Source organism: Lissotriton vulgaris, chromosome 5 (assembly GCF_964263255.1).
Source record: "Lissotriton vulgaris chromosome 5, aLisVul1.2, whole genome shotgun sequence".
In the NCBI taxonomy this organism is placed as follows: Eukaryota; Metazoa; Chordata; class Amphibia; order Caudata; family Salamandridae; genus Lissotriton; species Lissotriton vulgaris.
Genome location: NC_141693.1, coordinates 1679721120 through 1679741034, shown reverse-complemented (window position 1 = coordinate 1679741034; position 19915 = coordinate 1679721120). Strand labels below are relative to the sequence as shown.

Below are 19915 nucleotides of genomic sequence, written 5' to 3'. Positions count from 1 at the left end.
TCACATGTCTGTTGTTTGAGTTCTGAGCCTGTACTTTCATCTCTTCTGAACTAACCTGGGTGTCCAGGGCAAAAGTGTGTACTTGGCCCACTACGCTGCACCATGGTAGGACGGACAGCAGAGGCAAACTGCTCCAGCCACCATAATTAGGTCCCAGTATGCCTGTGTGCCCTGTGCTCAGTCCTCCACCTAACAGGGTCTGATTGCTTCTTTAAAACACTGGGTAGGAAACTATGCTTTGTGTTTCTTGGTCTCTCTTCTGAACCCAAGTGAGAGGGTTGAAATGCTCACCTTGCCCTACAGAAAAAGAGTGGCTAAGGACATGCAAGGAGCAACCGAAAGATTAAACTAGCATTTACAATGCAACGGTCTCTGCATTGCAAAAGTTAGAGCTATTAGCATTGTAAATGAACGCGAGTTTAAGGTCTTGACATTGTAAATGAAAAGGTCTTTTATTTATGTTTTAAAAACCAAAACATAAATAAAACTCATTGTCATTTACTATGCCAATAGCTCAAAGTCGCGTAAATGCAAGACCTATTACATTGCAAATGCTTGTTTTCAAATGTTGGCAACTACGAATTTAATTAACTGTCGTGGACCATTCCACTCTTGCAGTGTCGGTCATTATGTCAGTTGTGGTTAATCGGTGCTAAAGTGTACCTGCGTCGAAATTCGGCTCCACTGCCTGAGAGTGGGCAAGTTAGATGTAATATGCAACTAGTCCAGCACAGAATGTTTTTGAAAAGAAGTACATAGTGCCGAAAACGGAAAGAGACAGGTAGTGTAACCGAGGAAAGAAAAAAGTAGACTATACAGGGTATGAAAGGATAGAGAATGGAAGACAGACAATGCGTGAGAGGTGCCTGTGGTATTTCTAGAGACCAACCCTGCTTAATTTGAGCCAGTGGTTTCCGGTGCTCCACGCAGCACTTAATTGTCAGTACGGGTGCTTGTGACAGTCTGCCTCATGGCGGCGCTGTCTGGCGGTGCTGTCTGGCCAATTTAAAGATGACCACAACAACAGTACATTATTAATTTAATATATATAAAAATTACTTACCGACCAAGGCATTCTTATAGGTTTGGCAGCCTGAAATAGTCCAGATTAACACACTTGTAAGGGGTTTGATGTTAGTAGTTGTGTTGTTAAAAGCATTTGCAATGTTGGCTGGGGCAATGTGTATGGCAAACTACAGTAGCCTCCTGACGAGTGCCCTTTCACTTAATTTTTTACAAATGAAAGCCCTGGCACTTTTGTTTTTTACAAATTAAGCACGGGTGGTGTCCGTGTGTGCATGGCAGTGGTGGTGTCCGTGTGTGCATGGCAGTGGTGGTGTCCGTGTGTGCATGGGAGTGGTGGTGTCCGTGTGTGCATGGGAGTGGTGGTGTCCGTGTGTGCATGGGAGTGGTGGTGTCCGTGTGTGCATGGGAGTGGTGGTGTCCGTGTGTGCATGGGAGTGGTGGTGTCCGTGTGTGCATGGGAGTGGTGGTGTCCGTGTGTGCATGGGAGTGGTGGTGTCCGTGTGTGCATGGGAGTGGTGGTGTCCGTGTGTGCATGGGAGTGGTGGTGTCCGTGTGTGCATGGGAGTGGTGGTGTCCGTGTGTGCATGGGAGTGGTGGTGTCCGTGTGTGCATGGGAGTGGTGGTGTCCGTGTGTGCATGGGAGTGGTGGTGTCCGTGTGTGCATGGGAGTGGTGGTGTCCGTGTGTGCATGGGAGTGGTGGTGTCCGTGTGTGCATGGGAGTGGTGGTGTCCGTGTGTGCATGGGAGTGGTGGTGTCCGTGTGTGCATGGGAGTGGTGGTGTCCGTGTGTGCATGGGAGTGGTGGTGTCCGTGTGTGCATGGGAGTGGTGGTGTCCGTGTGTGCATGGGAGTGGTGGTGTCCGTGTGTGCATGGGAGTGGTGGTGTCCGTGTGTGCATGGGAGTGGTGGTGTCCGTGTGTGCATGGGAGTGGTGGTGTCCGTGTGTGCATGGGAGTGGTGGTGTCCGTGTGTGCATGGGAGTGGTGGTGTCAGTGTGTGCATGGCAGTGGTGGTGTCAGTGTGTGTATGGCAGTGGTGGTGTCCGTGTGTGTATGGCAGTGGTGGTGTCCGTGTGTGTGTGTGGCAGTGGTGGTGTCCGTGGCAGTGGTGGTGTCCGTGGCAGTGGTGGTGTCTGTGTGTGCATGGCAGTGGTGGTGTCTGTGTGTGCATGGCAGTGGTGGTGTCTGTGTGTGCATGGCAGTGGTGGTGTCTGTGTGTGCATGGCAGTGGTGGTGTCTGTGTGTGCATGGCAGTGGTGGTGTCTGTGTGTGCATGGCAGTGGTGGTGTCTGTGTGTGCATGGCAGTGGTGGTGTCTGTGTGTGCATGGCAGTGGTGGTGTCCGTGTGTGCGTGGCAGTGGTGGTGTCCGTGTGTGCGTGGCAGTGGTGGTGTCCGTGTGTGCGTGGCAGTGTCCGTGGGTGCATGGCAGTGGTGGTGTCCGTGTGTGTATGGCAGAGGTGGTGTCTGTGTGTACACTTGTCTGGTAGTTTTTGGTGCATTCGTTTTTAAATATACGACCCGTGCCCCTCCGTTCAAAGCACATCACCATAAAGAAATGACATGAACTTTTGAAGGTTTTTTAAAGTAAGAGCTTTTCATCTTATTGTTGTCCAGGAAGCAAAAAAAGGGAAAGATAACAGCAAAAGAAACAAGTGGACAGACCGGCCAGTAGATAGTTAATGCAGAAACAACAGAGATAGGTTTCAGTTCACACACTTCTTTGTGGCCGCCAACGTGGGTGGCCTTGTTTTTCATAGAGGGCGAGTGAAGATATTACTAGTGCTAGTAAGTGCTATATAAATTCAGTTTACAATGACATTATATCAGAGTCTTTTGGTTTTGTTTTGTTTTGAAGGTGTAACCCGAAGCTGTTGTGTTGTCCACGTAATCCGTGTATTTTTCTGTACTTTGTCCCCGTGTGGATTAGGGGAGAAGTGTTTACATCTGTAGTGTGTATGCCTGAGTCCTGGCTGAATGTCTCTATGTTCTCCAGCCCTAGGGTAGCATGTCATATACTTCTGTTTGATGGTGACGATGAAGTGTTTATTATGATGACGTGAGAGGGTTGTAGACCACTGTGAGCTCAGCCAATGGTCGCTGCCTTTGGTCCTTGATCCGAGTTGAGTGAGCATCACTGCTCCTTGCGTGGTACTGTGATCTAGTTGTTGTAACATTTAGGAAATGGGCTTCTTGCTCTGAAGCTGATGGCGATCGACATTCTCTGTATCATGCATGCTGCATTTTAGAAATAAACTTCGATATATGGTACAGTTTAAATCCGTTAATTTGTATCTTTTAGTCAGAGCAGGTTTTGCTTTGTGGCGCACAAGATTGCTCACAGAGACAAGCCTTTAAGCACTGGCGTTGAGGTTGAATGCAGTGAGTTTTTCACAGTGCCCATCGCAGTGAGATAAACGAGTCTTGCCAGCATGCTTTGTAATTTGAATCCAGCCTGCATTCCACGCTCCGAGACGGCACGGAAAAAAAAACATGGCTGATTATCAGCGCCGCGTGCCTCTCTGCAGACTCCCCCTGCATTCCAGAGAGGCGCGCGACGCGATCCGCTCTGCATGCATGCTGTAGAGACAAGACCTGTCCGCGCGCACATCGTTATCCTATGGGGAAACGCTGCGCGCGGCCAGGTCTTGTCTCACTTCGGCGTTCTCAGACTGCTGAGACGCCGACAATAGTTCTCGGCGAGAACACGCTTTCAGCGCGTTATAGCCGAGACCTAAAAGGTTGCTTTGGGAAACGGTAGTGATGCAGAGAAATAGTGTAAGATCACTGATGTAGAAAGCCAAAAAGCTGTCATTTCTTTAGCAGTGAGGCAATGTTTAACCGGAAGGTAAGAAAACTAACATTTTGCTCAACTTTATTCTGCAGGTGCAACTTGTTGGACTTGATGAGGAGAGTTCAGAATTTATTTGCAGGAACACCTTTGATCATCCATACCCAACTACAAAACTGATGTGGATTCCTGACACTAAAGGAGTTTACCCAGACCTTTTGGCAACCAGTGGAGATTACCTCCGTGTTTGGCGTGTAAGTAATGTCAAATAATATTGGTATCTGAGAAGTATGCTGATCTCCTCTTGGAACAGTGTTCTGGAGCATTTCAGCATTTGAGCCAGTACAAGATTGTGACATCTGATAAGTCACAAAAGGGTAAAATGCACATATGTGCGCTTGCAAAATTATATTTGTTCTTTAATGTTGTGTTAAATTCTGTTACTTATTGGTATAAATATTGCTACATGTAGAGCCTTGTACCTAAGGGACAAGAGTAATTGTTTGTTGAGCTAACTAACTGGCTAGTTTCAGAGGTTTTGTCTTCTGTTAAGTAATCATACATTCTATGTCTGGACCGGAGGCTCAGATTATGATCATATTCTCTTTTCGCTTTATTTTAACACATTTTACAGCAGCCAAAACATCAAACTTTTCAGGGAAAAAACTACTCCCATGAGTCGTCTGGAGATTCACAACGTTGTAGTCCTTTTAAAGTGTCCATTGTTAGACATATAGCCCTTTCGCACTGTCTTTATCTCCTCTTTCTTTGTTCCTTCGCAGCCATTTAAGTATGTTTTCCTTATTCACTGTGCTTTGGAGTGTTTCTGGTGTTAATAGTTGTATTTTGATTGATGGTATTGCTGTGTCGAGTGAAACCAGTTCCCAAGCAGTTTTCTGGTTTTTCCTTTACAGATTCCCTGAGCCGCGGGAGCGCTTACACGACCAAGGCTGTTATTGGTGCGGACCTTTGTATGCCTGCTAGGTGGATTGCTTTGTCTCGCTTCCTCCCGCTGCACGCGTCTCTTCAGATCGAGTAGACCGCGCTGCGGGAATCGCGCTGACCAAGCCTTGTCCCCGCTGCCACAGCTACGCCCAGAGCTCCGGGTCTGTAATTTCCTGCTGGTCCGTATTGTGGGGGAAAACCAGCAGTGACCCATGAACGTGGTATTTGTTTAGTTCAGATTTTATCGAGAGTGATCTCGGGCGTGCTCGGCTGGGCAGCAGAACCCTGTCAGTTCAGCTGAGGGGTTTTTCCGTGCGCTGGGCTCTTCAAGCCCAGTTGTAGGCCTCCGGTGTACCTAAAAACAGTTCTGGGCTTCCACCAGCTACCTAATAGTAGATTTTTTGGATCATAATTGAGCGTTATTGCAGAATGGTTCCTGTGAGGAAGAGAGTCCCAGGGGTACATGGAGTGGGACAATGACTTTTTTGATGCTGTTGATACATCTACTGATAGGGTTGTTAATGAGGTTATGGCACCTATGGAGCAGCGCCTCTCAGACAGGATTGTCCAAGAGTTTGCTAAGATAGCAAAGGCCCGCATCGTTCTCCCTACAACCCCACCCCCCGCAGGAGACAAGCCTCCCCAAGCAAATAAGTAATGTATTGAGGGGTGGCCAGGGACGCTTTCGCGCGTCTTAAGAGGGCGTTTTTAGCGAAGGGAAACACTGCGCCAGCGGTGCCTTTGGCCGCTCCGGAACCCCCAGAGACTCCTAGCCCGGCTTCTCCTGAGCCTGTCGCGGACTCCCCGGAGGATTCGGATGACGGGGAAGGGTTATCACGGCCCTGGTGCCCTGTGGTAGCTTCAACTTCAACCCAGGAGGACAACTCTGGCATGCTAGACCCGGACCAGATCATCCACCTGCGGTACGCTGCTTGGACCCCTGGGGACAAAGTGACTAAGTTCGTCGCAGGCCGCCTTCGCAAGCCCCTGGAGAAGGAGGCCCCCGGAGCTAGACTAAAAAATGGCCACTATTTTAGCCAAATTTATGAAAGATCCACGCAAAGGGATCGACAAATCTTGGCATTCTTGTCAACATAAACTTCTTGACGCCATCGGTCCCATGACCAAGATTTTGGACATGGCGGAAGAGGCAAAAGTTTCAGGTTCCATTATATCACCCGTAGTGCTTTCTAACTGGGCTCAGAGGGCCATCATATTCATGGGTAACGCCAACTATGCCTTGTCAACGATACGCCGGCGTTCCCTTTTGATCAAGCTGGACCCCAAGATTGGGGATGTGGCCTTCTCGTAGGAGGGGGCAGTGGCACAGGGGGGCCTTTTCGAGGACTCCTTTGTGACGGAAATTGGAAAATTTGTAGCGACCTTTACATGCCTAGATAAAGTGCAGTCTAATATCAAACGCGTTTTTAACCTGCAGGTTTTCCTTGGGGCCTGCCAAGGCAGGGGCCGCTTGGCTTCCGGGGATTTAAAAAGCCCCAGAAGGGGGACAAGGCTCTGGTTGCGGACAATGTAATCCCAGCGCCAACTACACCAATTTCTACCCCACCAGGGGCCAACGCTTTAGGGGCTGTGGAGGCTTCAAGAACAATGCCGTAGGCGGAAATTCAAACTGTTAGTGTGGTACGTTCTGATCAGGGGTCGGTTGCCAGGCTTTATGAACGCATGGCTTTCTATTACCTCTGATGCATGGGTCTTACAAACCGTACACATCGACTTCTATGACCACCCTCGTCAGCAGTTACACCCTCGGCCTATTTACTTCACAACTCACGATGCGGACCATATAGACGAAGAGCGCAAGGGAGCAATTTGTCAGTTGGTCCTGCATCGCAACAGGTTTTTGAGCAATATATTTCTAGTGGACAAGTCCGTCGGTCGGTTATCAATCTCCGGGAGTTCAACGGATGATTGGTGTACCGCCACTTCAAGATGGAGAGGATCCATCTTCTTAGGGATGTCCTACTTCTTTCGGATTGATGGTGTGCCTGGATCTGAAAGACACTTATCTGGTGGTCCCGATACATCCCCCGCATCGACTGTTTCTACAGTTCCGATGGAAAGCCCAGATCTACGAGATTACCTCCCTTCCTGTCTTTTGCTGAGCATCTTGTTGCTTTACCGAAGTGCTCCACCCGGCTGTGGAGTTCCTCAGAGCGCAAGATATTCACATGGTCTTCTATTTAGACGATATCCTCCTTATGGCGCAGTACCCCAAGATCTTGACAACGCAGCTTCAGCTAGCAGTGAACCTTCTCCAGGGACTGGGTTTCATCATCAACGAGCCCAATTCGGTTCTCGTTTCGTCACAAAGAGTAACCTTTCTCGGGTTTGTCAAGGACTCGGTCCAATCTTCCTTGGGTCTCCCGTCGTGGAAAATGGCCAAGGTCTGCCATGAGCTGCAACAGACGATGGCCAAACAGCGCACGCCGCTCAGACAAAACGCCAGGCTGGTGGGCTTCACTCCTCTTCAATCCAGGCGATTTTTCCGGGGCCCCTGCACTATCGTGCCCTCCAGCGATTTGAAGGTTTACCATCTTCGGAAGGGTCTGTCTTACTCTAGTCAGTGCCGCTCAATGCGAAAGTAAGGGAGAAGATGGAGTGGTGGCTGGCCCACATGGAGACATGGAACGGCCGGGCAATTTTCACTCTGCCTCAGACCTGATCATAGTCAGACACCAGCAGGACAGGTTGGGGCGCCCGTTGCGGGGAATTCTTCACTGGCGGAGTCTGATCATTAGACGAATAAGCTGTTCATATCCACTGTCTGAAGATCCTGGCGGGGGCCTTCGCCATCAAGTGTTGGACCAAGGACACGGTTCAGTCATGTGTCCTTCTAAAAATGGACAACATTTTGGAGGTTCAAATTTTGAACTTGGCTGATCTGGCTATAAACGGCTTGGCGTACCATTCAATCAATACGATTCGATCGGTGATTTCCTCGGGCCATGCCCCATTGGAGGGATTTCGGGTGGGTGAACACCCTTTTGTATGCAGGTTGTTGCAAGGCATTCACCTCTTCTGGCCTCTGGAACCGCACTATTCTGTTTTATATGAAGTTAATCTGGTCCTGTATCTTTTTCTGTCCTGGCAGCAGTACCGTTACCTTTCAGTGAAAGAGCTATCGGCTAAGCCGGCGATGCTATTATGTTTGGTCTCCTGCATGAGAGTTTCTGATGTGCGAGCCTTGGATATCTCAGCAAGGGTGTTCTCCTCAGAAGGGGTGGTTTTCACGGTGGGACGTTGCAGTAAATCCTCACTCGCACTATTTCATATCCGGCTTTCCCGGACGTGCCGAAGCTGTGTGTCAAGGGCTGCCTCAAGGCAAATTTAGAAATGACTCAATAATTTTGTCCTCCGTGCGAACGCCTATTGCTCTTTGCCCTAAAGAAGCCCCACAAGGCTCCCCCCCCCCCCCCACCATTGCCAGGTGGGTGCGTTGGGTCATGCGAGAAGCGGGCATCGACACAATTAGTATTTATATAGCGCATAAATCACCCGTAGGTCTTGGAGCGCTGGCAGATCCTCAAAAGCTGGGACAGTAGTCAGACGATTATAAAAGCCAGGTTTTTAGGTTTCTTTGGAATTTCAAGTGGTTGGGTTCAGTCCTAATGTGTTGGGCCGGGGCGTTCCATGTTTCAGGGGCTATTTTGGAGAAGTCCCCGACGCCGTTTCTAACTGTGCAAACTTTGGAACTAGTTGGAAGCAGCATGCTGGAGGATCTGAGAGTTCTGACCGGACAGTGGTTTTTGTATTTTATTTTTGTATATGTTGGTCCTTGTCCTGATGGTTCTATGGACTAGGCAGCATAACTTAAATTTTATGCGTTTCTTTATAGGGAGCCAGTGCAGAGTTCTGAGGCTGGGCACAGAGGGGGTGTGGGGAGGAAGATCAAGCACCATTCTGGCCGCAGTATTTTGCAGCACCTGAAGTTTTGCCAAGAGATTCTCATTTATGGAGGCCAGCAGAGCATTTCCATAATCCATACGGCTTATAATTAGGCCTTGCACTAAGGGCATGCGGGACGGAAAGGGGATCCATTAAAACATTTTCTTCAGACTGCACATCAGTCAAAAGCTTGTCTGTACTATCTTGTTGACCTGTTCAGTCATGGACAGCCTATTATCGATTGTCGCCCCTAGGTTCCTGACTGAGGTCTTGGTAGAGGGGCAAGGTCCCAGGGTCGGTGGCCACCATTCATCTGTCCAATATTTGTCGGCTTTTCCGAAAAGCACGATCTCTGTTTTACCAGCATAGTTGTTGGTCATCCAGTCCTGTATTGAGACCATGCACGTTTGGAATCTCAGTTTGGTATCACTGGGGTCTGGGCCTAAGGTGATCAGTAGCTGAGTGTCGTCAGCATAGGACATGGTTTCAAAACCGTGTGCTCTGATTACTTGTGCCAGGGGGGATACATATAGGTTAAAGAACTTAGGGCTCTGTATTGATGTCCTGCATCGAGGGTCATCCTGATATTATCTATTATCTCAAGTAGGGCAGTTTCAGTACCATGAAACGCTCTGAATCCTGATTGGGATGGATCTAGGAGTTTGTTTGTCTCTAGATTTTTGCCTAGTTGCTTGTTTATCAAGGATCCCATGATCTTTCCAAACAGTGGCAGGAGGGAGATAGGGCGATAATTAGCAAGTTGTTTAGGGTTGGCAGAGGGTTTCTTTAAGATTGGTCTAATCGTGGCCTCCTTCTAGTGCAAGGGAACAGAAGAGTGAGACAGAGAAAGATTAAGGGTTTTTGTTAGGTCAGGAAGCAAGGCAGGTGCTATTTTTGCTAAAATTTGAGAGGAGGCTGGATCGTCGGGGGATCCAAATTTAATTTTGTTCATTGTGGATGCTACTACTGTTTCTGAGAGAGGTTAAAATTCTTTAAGGGCTATGGCGTGGGGAAAGGGTTCCATGTTAATCTTTTTAGGCGTTAGACTGGTCTGAATAGGGTTTGTTGATTGGGGGAAAAGTTTATGGATATCGTTAATTTTCTCATGGAAATAGGATGACAGAGTTGACCCAATCTTGGGACTCTGTGAGTGGAGGCTGACAGGCAGGGGGATTCGTGAATTCTTTAACTATTTTGTATAACTCTCAGAGTTGGCTGCCTGATTTATCCTATTCCTTAGATAGGCTTTTTTTTGCCACGGCGATCTCGTTCATGTAGAGTCTGTGTGCTGCTTTATATTGTCTGTTTATTAAGTATTTAGTTTGTTGCCATTTCCGCTCGGCTGACCTGACAGAGTTTTATTTTTTCCAGGTTTGCGGTGAACCATGTGGAAAGATTGTTAGGAGGTCTAGATGCCTTCTTGGGGGCAATTATGTCTAAAGTCGAGGTGATAGCACGTTCTAGGCCGACTACTGCTTTATTAGTGTTGGTAACGTGAAATGAGTGGTGAAGGAGTCCAGGTTGTTCTTGTTCCATGGTCTGCTCAGTTTTACTTGTTTTCTAGTCTGGGGCTGTGTTAAAATTACTGAAATGTGAAACTTGATAACATAATGGGCAGACCATAGGACCAGGAGTATTTGATTGATCTCTACTTTCGGGGAGTTTGTGCACAATAGATCTAGTGAGTGGCCTGCAATGTGAGTAGGGCCGGTGGCTAGCATGTTAGTCCTAAGGAGTAATCAGATCTCTGGTGTGAGGATCTAGGGTTTGTTCCGCGTGATAATTAAAATCCGCTAATAAGAGGAAATTACCGGAGGCCAGGACATGTAGAGCTATTATCTCCATGAGTTTGTTGACAAAGTGGGTTTTTATACCTGGGGGCCTATAAATGAGGGCAACCTTCCATGACTCCTCGTTCTTATGGTGGCGATGCACATTTTGCCCCAGTTTTCTAAGTGGGAGTCAATGACGTGCAGTTTAATATATGACCTATGAATGATTGCAGTGCCCCTCCTCTTTTCCCAGTATCTTATAGTCTTGAGGTAGGGCTATGGAGATATCTGGTGTAGGTGACTCTTGGAGCCAGGTTTCTGTAACGAAGAGTAGGTCTGGCTTTTCAGTGTCTAGTAGCGACCATATTTCTAGTGTGTGCTTAGAGAGGGACCGGGCATTGCAGTATAGGCAAGTTAGGTTTGTCGGTGAGTGAAGTGAAGGCCCGCTTTTACTGTGATTGATGTAGCTATGAGCCTTTAAGTATTGCTGAGTATGCGGGGAAGCTTCCTGATCTGTGCGGGTGTTGGTCTATAAGGATAGGGGGTTTCTCTGTGGAGGGTGAGACGCAGAGTTTGAGTGGAGCTCCTGACTAGTATAATGTATAATAGCCATCGGCTATCAGGGTAGCCACGGTGGAAATTGAAACTGGCAGGGTACCTGGCGTCTGACAGGCGCAGGCGGGCTTACCTCTGGCGCACAGCTGCACGTGTCCGCCCGGCGCACTTACTAATAAGCAGGACGTGGGCGGGACCGCAGCAGAGATGCTGTCGTGCGTGGTGTGCTAACCTTATGCGCCAGTTTGGGGCACATTCAGCAAGGGGACCATGGCCTCAAAAGCTTTTTCCTTGGGGGTGGGGGGCCCCCATCTGAAGGACTTGACTTGATGCGTGCGGCAGATTGGTCCTCTGACTCAACCTTCAAAAGATTTTACTTTAAGCCGGTATTAGATATGGCTCAGATAGTGGTAAGTAAACTTTAAACTAGCATAATCTGAGCCTCCGGTCCGGACATAGAATTGAAATTTGCCTAGCATCGTTTCAATGCTATTAAGGACACGGAGGTGAGGATTATCCCGCCTGCAGCGCCTTAGGGCGAACTTCACCACCCCCGCATGGTGGTAAGTAATTCGTTCAGAGTTTTGGTAATAGTAGTTTTTTATCTGCGGCAGTTGCCATTGTGAATTTCAGTTCCTCTTTATCATGATGTTGACCTTTGTGCCTTCAGCTGGATTTTGGGATGATTCCTCACGCTGTCCCTATTTTTCTTTGGAAACAACGGTTCCAAGCGGGATTAGTGAGAGGAAGCTTTGGCGTAACTCGCGCGAAGAAAGAGGAGGCAAAGACAGTGCGGAGGGGGCTATATGGCTAACAATGGACACTATAAAAAGACTACAATGTTGTGGATCTCCCGATGACTCATAGGAGTTTTTGTTTTTTATCTGGAAAGTTTGATTTTTGGCTGCTGTAAAATTTGTTAAAATAAAGCGAAGAGAGAATATGAGCATAATCCTCGCCTCCGTGTCCTTAATAGAATTGAAATTTACCGTTAAGATGCTAGGCAAATTTTGATTCACATTGACTGCAATTTTTTAAGGGAATTGTTTAAAAAAAATTGTCAATCTTATGAGAAATGGAAACCATAACTTAAAGTAAATTTTTGTTTCTTTTTGATGAAATGTTATGTTAACCGAGATTGGTACTTCAGACCTTATTTTTTGTGTAACCTTCACCGTATATAGGTCTTTGGCCCAACCTTCTGTGTGGGCATATGAATTTGGGTCGAAGGGCAGGGCCATGTGGCCCATCCATGCACTCAACCACCTGCTGCTGAATGCCTTAATCCAGATGTCTTTGAATTGGAAGGCCCCACCATTGGGGCCTGTTTAGCTATTTTCAGGGGGGTGCACACCCTCAAGCAGTTAGTGGAGTCACGTGTGTAGGGGCTGGTTGGTGTAATGTAGGGTAATTCACCAGTGCTTAAAAGGTAGCCTGAAAGAGCTATCTCTGGTGTTTTCAGCCTGTCATTCACACATCATTTACAGCGATGAGAGTAAGTGGAAGAGCCTGCTACCTCTTCAAACTGGCACTGATGTCATTGAGAGCGGCGGCGTTGTCTGGACTGATTCCTGGGGGCTATTATCGTTGACTGAAGCGATCAGAACATGGTGGGCTAGGGGGGACATGCTAACTCAATCTGGTTTTCAAATAAAGAGAGGTGACTGCCTGCTGGGGACCTCATAGCAATGGTCATGCTAGACAGGGAGGAGGGTACCTGTTGTGCCTGGAACTCCATGAAATCAGTCATTCACGGAATGCCTATGGAGTTGCAGTTGGAATTGGGGTATTCTGAAACAATGTCCTTCCTCATCTAAAGCGCTATGATACCTCTGGGTCTTACTAGCGCTATTCAAATAAATAAGGAACCGTTGGTCGCCTAATGGGGACTTTAATATAGTCTTAAGCTCCCAACGAGTGGTCATCTTATCTTGCGAGTCCTTATCTCATCCTTCTCCGGTCACGCTGGGGGTTCCACAGAGATCTGCACTCACCCACTCTCTTCAACCTGTTCATGGAGCCTTTAACGGAAATTCTGACATCATCCAGCATTCACTATCACATGTGCGCAGATGATACCCAACTGTACCTGAAGATCTCCTCTCCTGAGCACATCAGGTCCCTCAACTCAGTCTTACTGAAAACACAAAGCTGTTTGACACATAACCATGTGAAGTTAAAGACCCTTAAAACGGAATTCTCTTAATTGCACCACCCAAGCAATCGCCAGTCCTAGAGCAATGGATGAATCGGCTAATAGCACTTAATTGTACGCAACACGTCATTGATTCTGCAATCTCTTTGGGAATAATGCTAGACAAGTCTGAACATGAAGAAGCACATTAGTACTATCACTAAAGGAGCGAACTCGCAACTCCGCATCTTAAGGAAAATAAAACATTTTCTCCCACTTTACTTGACTTAAGGGTTGCGGTGCAAGCCTTGGTGATCTCAAAGTTGGATTATGGTAGCGCAACCCTATGCTTCCTTCTAAGATCGAAGACTGCTGCGCTCAGGGGTGCCCTCAATTATTCTGCAATGCTTTTAACAGGCGCTAAAAGATACAATCATGTCTCGCTAGATCTGATATCCCTGAACTGGCTCCCATATGAAGCATGGATAGAACTAAAAATTGCATATATGGCACATAAAGCCATTCATTTCAATACCTCAATGTACCTCGCTCAACAACTGGAGCTCTCAGGTGGTTCGAGAGCCTCTAGAAGTGCCAGCACTTTACTGCTTAAACCACAAAAATTCAATTAAGACCCTACAATCGAGCCTACTCTGTTATCACCCGAGGATATGGAAGTCCTTGCCCCCTGAGGTCAGGTTGATCCCTTTACTGTCCTTTTCAAAAAGGAAGTTAAATTGTTACTGATGAAGAGATTTTTTCCATAGAAAGGTAGCTTCCAAGGAGCTAGAGAACACCCTCGCTAGTTTGAGTCTACAAACTCTGTTTTGTGGACCTATTGGTCCTTTGTGACCACTGCTTCTTCCGTTTACAAATGTTATACTGTATTGTGCCATGACACCCCTATTCCCTTGCTTGCTATATTGTAAATCCCTCCACTGCCTTTTCAAGGAAGCAAACCATACGGATGAAGAATCCTCTGTTTTAGTCCTAGCTTCCTAAGTTCCCTAGGGCGCCCAACTCTACAAGAATGTTAATTTTGTTTTTTGTTTGGTTGTTCTGTTTTTACCTCTTGTATCCTTCTTGATGTATAAACTGAAACGCTCTCCGATACCCTTGGTCATCATGTTCGCGCTATAGAAAACTTAAAAAATAAATCTTCTTTATTGTAGTGTTGACGAGCAGGAAACCAGCCCGCGTCCTGCTGCGACCACTGGCTTTTGTGCTGCTGCTGTGTGTTTGCCAAACCACGCTGCAGCTGCCTCTCTGACCCTGGGGCCAGTAATTCTTTGTGGTAGCACCGCTTTATCTATGGCTTGCACCAGAGGATCTCCTTTAATTTTGAGGAAAACGTTTCCTGTGATGCACGTCTACACGTTCCATGCGGCCACAATCTTTGGGTCCTACATAGATAGGACTTCGGGGCAGCCACTATTTTAGAATTGGGCACGTTGTTAATCTGTGGGGAAAGTACTCTTGATGCCATTTTAAAGCCAAGCGACTTTTAAGACAGTTGTTTAAATCTATATATCCAGCATTTAAAAAGCAGGTGCTCTTCCCAAATGTTGTAAATCCATCTATATTTTGAGCTATCTTTGTGGCCGTTGGCAATACATCCTGTGCAAATAAAAAAAAAAATATATATATATATATCAACAAAAAAACTCAATTGCAAAACAGAATATGCCGCTGGAGTGTCCTTGTGCTTTAAGGTACATTGGGAGAAAGAAGACCCGGTCACTCGTTTGATGGTTCTGCTCAATTTTTATTTAGGGCAGAATCTTGCACTCAGGTATTTAATCCTTCTGTGCAATCTATAAGTTTTTTTGAATATTGAAGAAAAGTAAGTGCAGTGATTTTTACAATGCTGTGACTGTCTGAAGAGTTACTTACTGTCCTGCACATGGACACATGTATTTACATATATTTACAAACACAATTTACACATTACTTGGAAAAACACAAAAAAACAGAATTTGTACATTTAAATAATATATACAAAACAAGCATTTGAGAAAATTTGAGATTGACAGTACCCTGTCCATATACTTTTCGTCAGGCCACTAAAACCGAATATTTTTACTTTTTCTTGTGGCCTGATAGCGCAAGAGGCTGTTAGTATGATCAATGTTTTATATATTTATCAAAACATGAAAAGAGCCTTATGCGCCAAACAACATTCGGACTTAAGACGAATAAAGGTCAAGAGCCTGTAAGCCGACGCGTTTCTGAGCCTGTCTATGTACTTGGCAGGCTCGTCTTCAGGGCTTTGGGGCTGGGTACCTGTGTAAGTACAAATATAGGGCATACTGAGTTTTTTTGACCCTCTTTGATGCGTCACCAAAAACTATTCAACTGGCGTTATTATTACCTTTTTGTTGTGCAGTCTCTATTATCAAATCTTCCGATCGATTTCTTTTAGTGGGGACTCTTTAACTTCTAAAATGGAAACAATAACATGGTACGTTCCCAGGCTCTTATTTTTCTACTAGTGATTTCTACTCGATCTTTTTTTAGCACTCACGTGTTTAACAGCCAGGATGTTTTCCAGCAGGTTGTTGGTCTCCGATATGAGCGGTAGTTACTGCTGGCGCTACAAAGTCAACAGGGACGTTTTTAGTAATCAAACACTATCCAGTTTATCGCTACGAGCATTTATGCGCTGTGATACTAACAGCCGATCATTAGACACTTACTTTTTAGCGGGCGCGGAGCGCCGTATTTCTTTTTTGTGGAGACGCCACCTCTCGGTGCTCTTTAACACTCGGCGCTGTAAGTTTAAGCGAATGTAATGTTATAGTACTAGATTTTCAATATTGTAGGCATTCATTTTCACAACACAAAGGATGAGACACCTACTTGTACGATGTAAGCGTTGGGTCTATGTCCGAGGGGGCGTTGCTCAACTTCTAGATTGTTTGGGTCGATGCAGTTAACGCTGTGATCTATTGATAAAGCGAAGATTTAGAGTTGCGTTTTGGCAAGTGTTAAACTAATAGGTGTTTGGCGCATATGCTCGTTTTACCTGTCGATAAGTCGCTAGACGCTGCTGTTTACTCCAGAGTTCCTCAGATAGGGGAAGGGCTGAAAAAAACGCGAGGGTTGGGAGTTATTTTATATCACCCAGTGCTTCTGGGACATGTAGTCCTGAAGTCTCAAGATTGATTTTTTTAGGGGTGGTCTGTACCACCTGCGGCCCAGTTATGGATTTTGGCTTTCTGTGTGTTCATTCAGTCCATCATTCACGCAGTCGTATTTCAGAATCAGATATGCCTCCCTTTTTGCTAACATTGCTTCTACACTACCCCCTCTTGCAGGGACTTGGATCTTTGATAATACTGACCACTTTAATTCTTTCTCAGTGTGGCCTAAGTCAATACAATGTTGGACCATTGGGGCATTTAGGACTTTTTGTTTAATCCTGGATCTGTGTTGGGTTAGTCTTTGTGACACTGTTTGTGTGGTTTTCCCTATGTAGAGTTTGTCACAAGGACAGATGATTACATAAACCACATTTTTGCTCTTGCAGTTTGTGAATTCCACGTGGGTCCATTTCACACTATGGTGTTCAAATGTGGTACCTTCAATGGTATTTGTGCACGAGATGCAGTTACCACACTTGTGGTGTCCTTTGACCGGACTTAATTTCCATAAAGTGGGTAAATCGCTTTTTGGTCTCTGAGTGCCCAAATCGGCCCGAATTATTTGTTCCCCTATACTTTTACTCTTTTTAAGGGCAAATAAGGGTTTTGGAAATGGTATGTTCAGGTTTGATAACAAGTGCCAATTTTTCAATACTATGGCCTTGAATTTGTTGGTTAATGGTCCATACGTGGTTACACAAACTAGCTGTTCTAACGGTTTCTTGTCCTTCTTTGTTAACAGCGCTTCCCTTGGTGTAAACCATGCGCGTTTAGTGGCATGTTTTAGCATCTTTCTAGGATACCCCCGTTTGGACAGTTGGTCACAAAGCGTTTCAGCATGTATCATATAGTCCTCTTTCCTTGAACAATTACGTCTGATTCGTAATAGTTGGCTATACGGTAGGTTTGCTTTCAGACTTTTCGGGTGAAAGCTATCGTAGTGTAGAATTGAGTTTTTGTCAGTTTGTTTGCGGTGAAGGGTGGTGGCTAATTCTCCTTCCTGATGGAATACTTCCACATCAAGAAAAGTTAAGCGGGTGTTACTGCTAGTCATGCTGAACTTTATATCAGGGTGTCTATTGTTCAGCCACTCATAGAACTCTTTTAATTTTTCCTCAGTTCCTCTCCACTGACACCAGATGTCATCAATATAGCGATACCATCTTAAGATGTGTATGCCATAAGGGTTTTGATGGTAGATGAAACGCTCTTCATACAATGCCATGAAGAGCACCGCCATCTCTGGGGCATAAGGACACCCCATGGCGGTGCCCTTCACCTGCATGTAGAAGGTGTCCATGAATCTAAAGTAGTTACGCTTAAGTGCCAGGCTTGCCAATTCAATGATGAAATGAGTTGGAACTCTGTGTGGTCTAGGCCGGGTTTCAAGAAAAAATTCAATAGCTTCTAATCCCTCTTCCTGGGGGATTTGTGTGTACAAGGAGTTAACGTCAAAAGTGACCATTAACTCAACTTTGTCATCAAATGGTGTAGTTTCTATTTTTGTGATGAAGTCAGTCGTATCTTTTATATATGATTTGACATCACCCATGAATGGTTTTAGGAATACGTCAACGTATTTGGCTAATGGTTCCAATATCGAATCGCACCCGGAGACAATAGGTCTTCCGGGTGGATTTGATAGATTTTTATGAACTTTAGGTAAGAAATAAATTACCGGAGTTCGAGGGTTTCGTTTGCTCAAATATTCGTATTTCTTCGGACCTACAATTCCATCGTCAAATCCCTGTTTTAGTCTTGCTTGAATTTCATTTTGGATTGAGACAGTTGGGTCCTCTGTAAGCTTCCTGTACCATTCTGTGTTGCCTATCTGACTGTTAGCTTCATCAATGTATTTTTCTTTTTGCCACAGGACTAGGGCGCCCCCCTTGTCGGCCGGCTTGACCACTATAGTTGTGTCATTACTGAGTTGTCTGATGGCTGATTGTTGTTCTTTTGTTATATTCTTCCTACAGTAGTTTTTTTGTTTTCCTAACTGCGTGAGTGATGACTGAACGACCTGTTCGAATGCCAAGATTTGTTTCGGTATCATTTGGGATGTGGGAGTGAAAGTAGACTTATTAGACAAATTGGACAAACCTGAACATACCATTTCCAAAACCCTTATTTGCCCTTAAAAAGAGTAAAAGTATAGGGGAACAAATAATTCGGGCCGATTTGGGCACTCAGAGACCAAAAAGCGATTTACCCACTTTATGGAAATTAAGTCCGGTCAAAGGACACCACAAGTGTGGTAACTGCATCTCGTGCACAAATACCATTGAAGGTACCACATTTGAACACCATAGTGTGAAATGGACCCACGTGGAATTCACAAACTGCAAGAGCAAAAATGTGGTTTATGTAATCATCTGTCCTTGTGACAAACTCTACATAGGGAAAACCACACAAACAGTGTCACAAAGACTAACCCAACACAGATCCAGGATTAAACAAAAAGTCCTAAATGCCCCAATGGTCCAACATTGTATTGACTTAGGCCACACTGAGAGAGAATTAAAGTGGTCAGTATTATCAAAGATCCAAGTCCCTGCAAGAGGGGGTAGTGTAGAAGCAATGTTAGCAAAAAGGGAGGCATATCTGATTCTGAAATACGACTGCGTGAATGATGGACTGAATGAACACACAGAAAGCCAAAATCAATAACTGGGCCGCAGGTGGTACAGACCACCCCTAAAAAAATCAATCTTGAAACTTCAGGACTACATGTCCCAGAAGCACTGGGTGATATAAAATAACTCCCAACCCTCGCGTTTTTTTCAGCCCTTCCCCTATCTGAGGAACTCTGGAGTAAACAGCAGCGTCTAGCGACTTATCGACAGGTAAAACGAGCATATGCGCCAAACACCTATTAGTTTAACACTTGCCAAAACGCAACTCTAAATCTTCGCTTTATCAATAGATCACAGCGTTAACTGCATCGACCCAAACAATCTAGAAGTTGAGCAACGCCCCCTCGGACATAGACCCAACGCTTACATCGTACAAGTAGGTGTCTCATCCTTTGTGTTGTGAAAATGAATGCCTACAATATTGAAAATCTAGTACTATAACATTACATTCGCTTAAACCTACAGCGCCGAGTGTTAAAGAGCACCGAGAGGTGGCGTCTCCACAAAAAAGAAATACGGCGCTCCGCGCCCGCTAAAAAGTAAGTGTCTAATGATCGGCTGTTAGTATCACAGCGCATAAATGCTCGTAGCGATAAACTGGATAGTGTTTGATTACTAAAAATGTCCCTGTTGACTTTGTAGCGCCAGCAGTAACTACCGCTCATATCGGAGACCAACAACCTGCTGGAAAACATCCTGGCTGTTAAACACGTGAGTGCTAAAAAAAGATCGAGTAGAAATCACTAGTAGAAAAATAAGAGCCTGGGAACATACCATGTTATTGTTTCCATTTTAGAAGTTAAAGAGTCCCCACTAAAAGAAATCGATCGGAAGATTTGATAATAGAGACTGCACAACAAAAAGGTAATAATAACGCCAGTTGAATAGTTTTTGGTGACGCATCAAAGAGGGTCAAAAAAACTCATTATGCCCTGTATTTGTACTTACACAGGTACCCAGCCCCAAAGCCCTGAAGACGAGCCTGCCAAGTACATAGACAGGCTCAGAAACGC

At 45.7% G+C, this 19915-nt stretch overlaps 1 protein-coding gene across 1 annotated transcript in view; it reads left to right on the top strand.

Annotated features, from left to right (window-relative positions):
• Positions 1-19915, top strand: part of DCAF7 (DDB1 and CUL4 associated factor 7) — a 144678-nt gene that overhangs the window by 8985 nt on the left and 115778 nt on the right. Inside the window, exon 2 of the mRNA XM_086923819.1 lies at positions 3910-4068. Coding sequence (XP_086779945.1) covers positions 3910-4068 — 159 coding nt within the window. The remainder of the gene's footprint in view (positions 1-3909; positions 4069-19915) is intronic.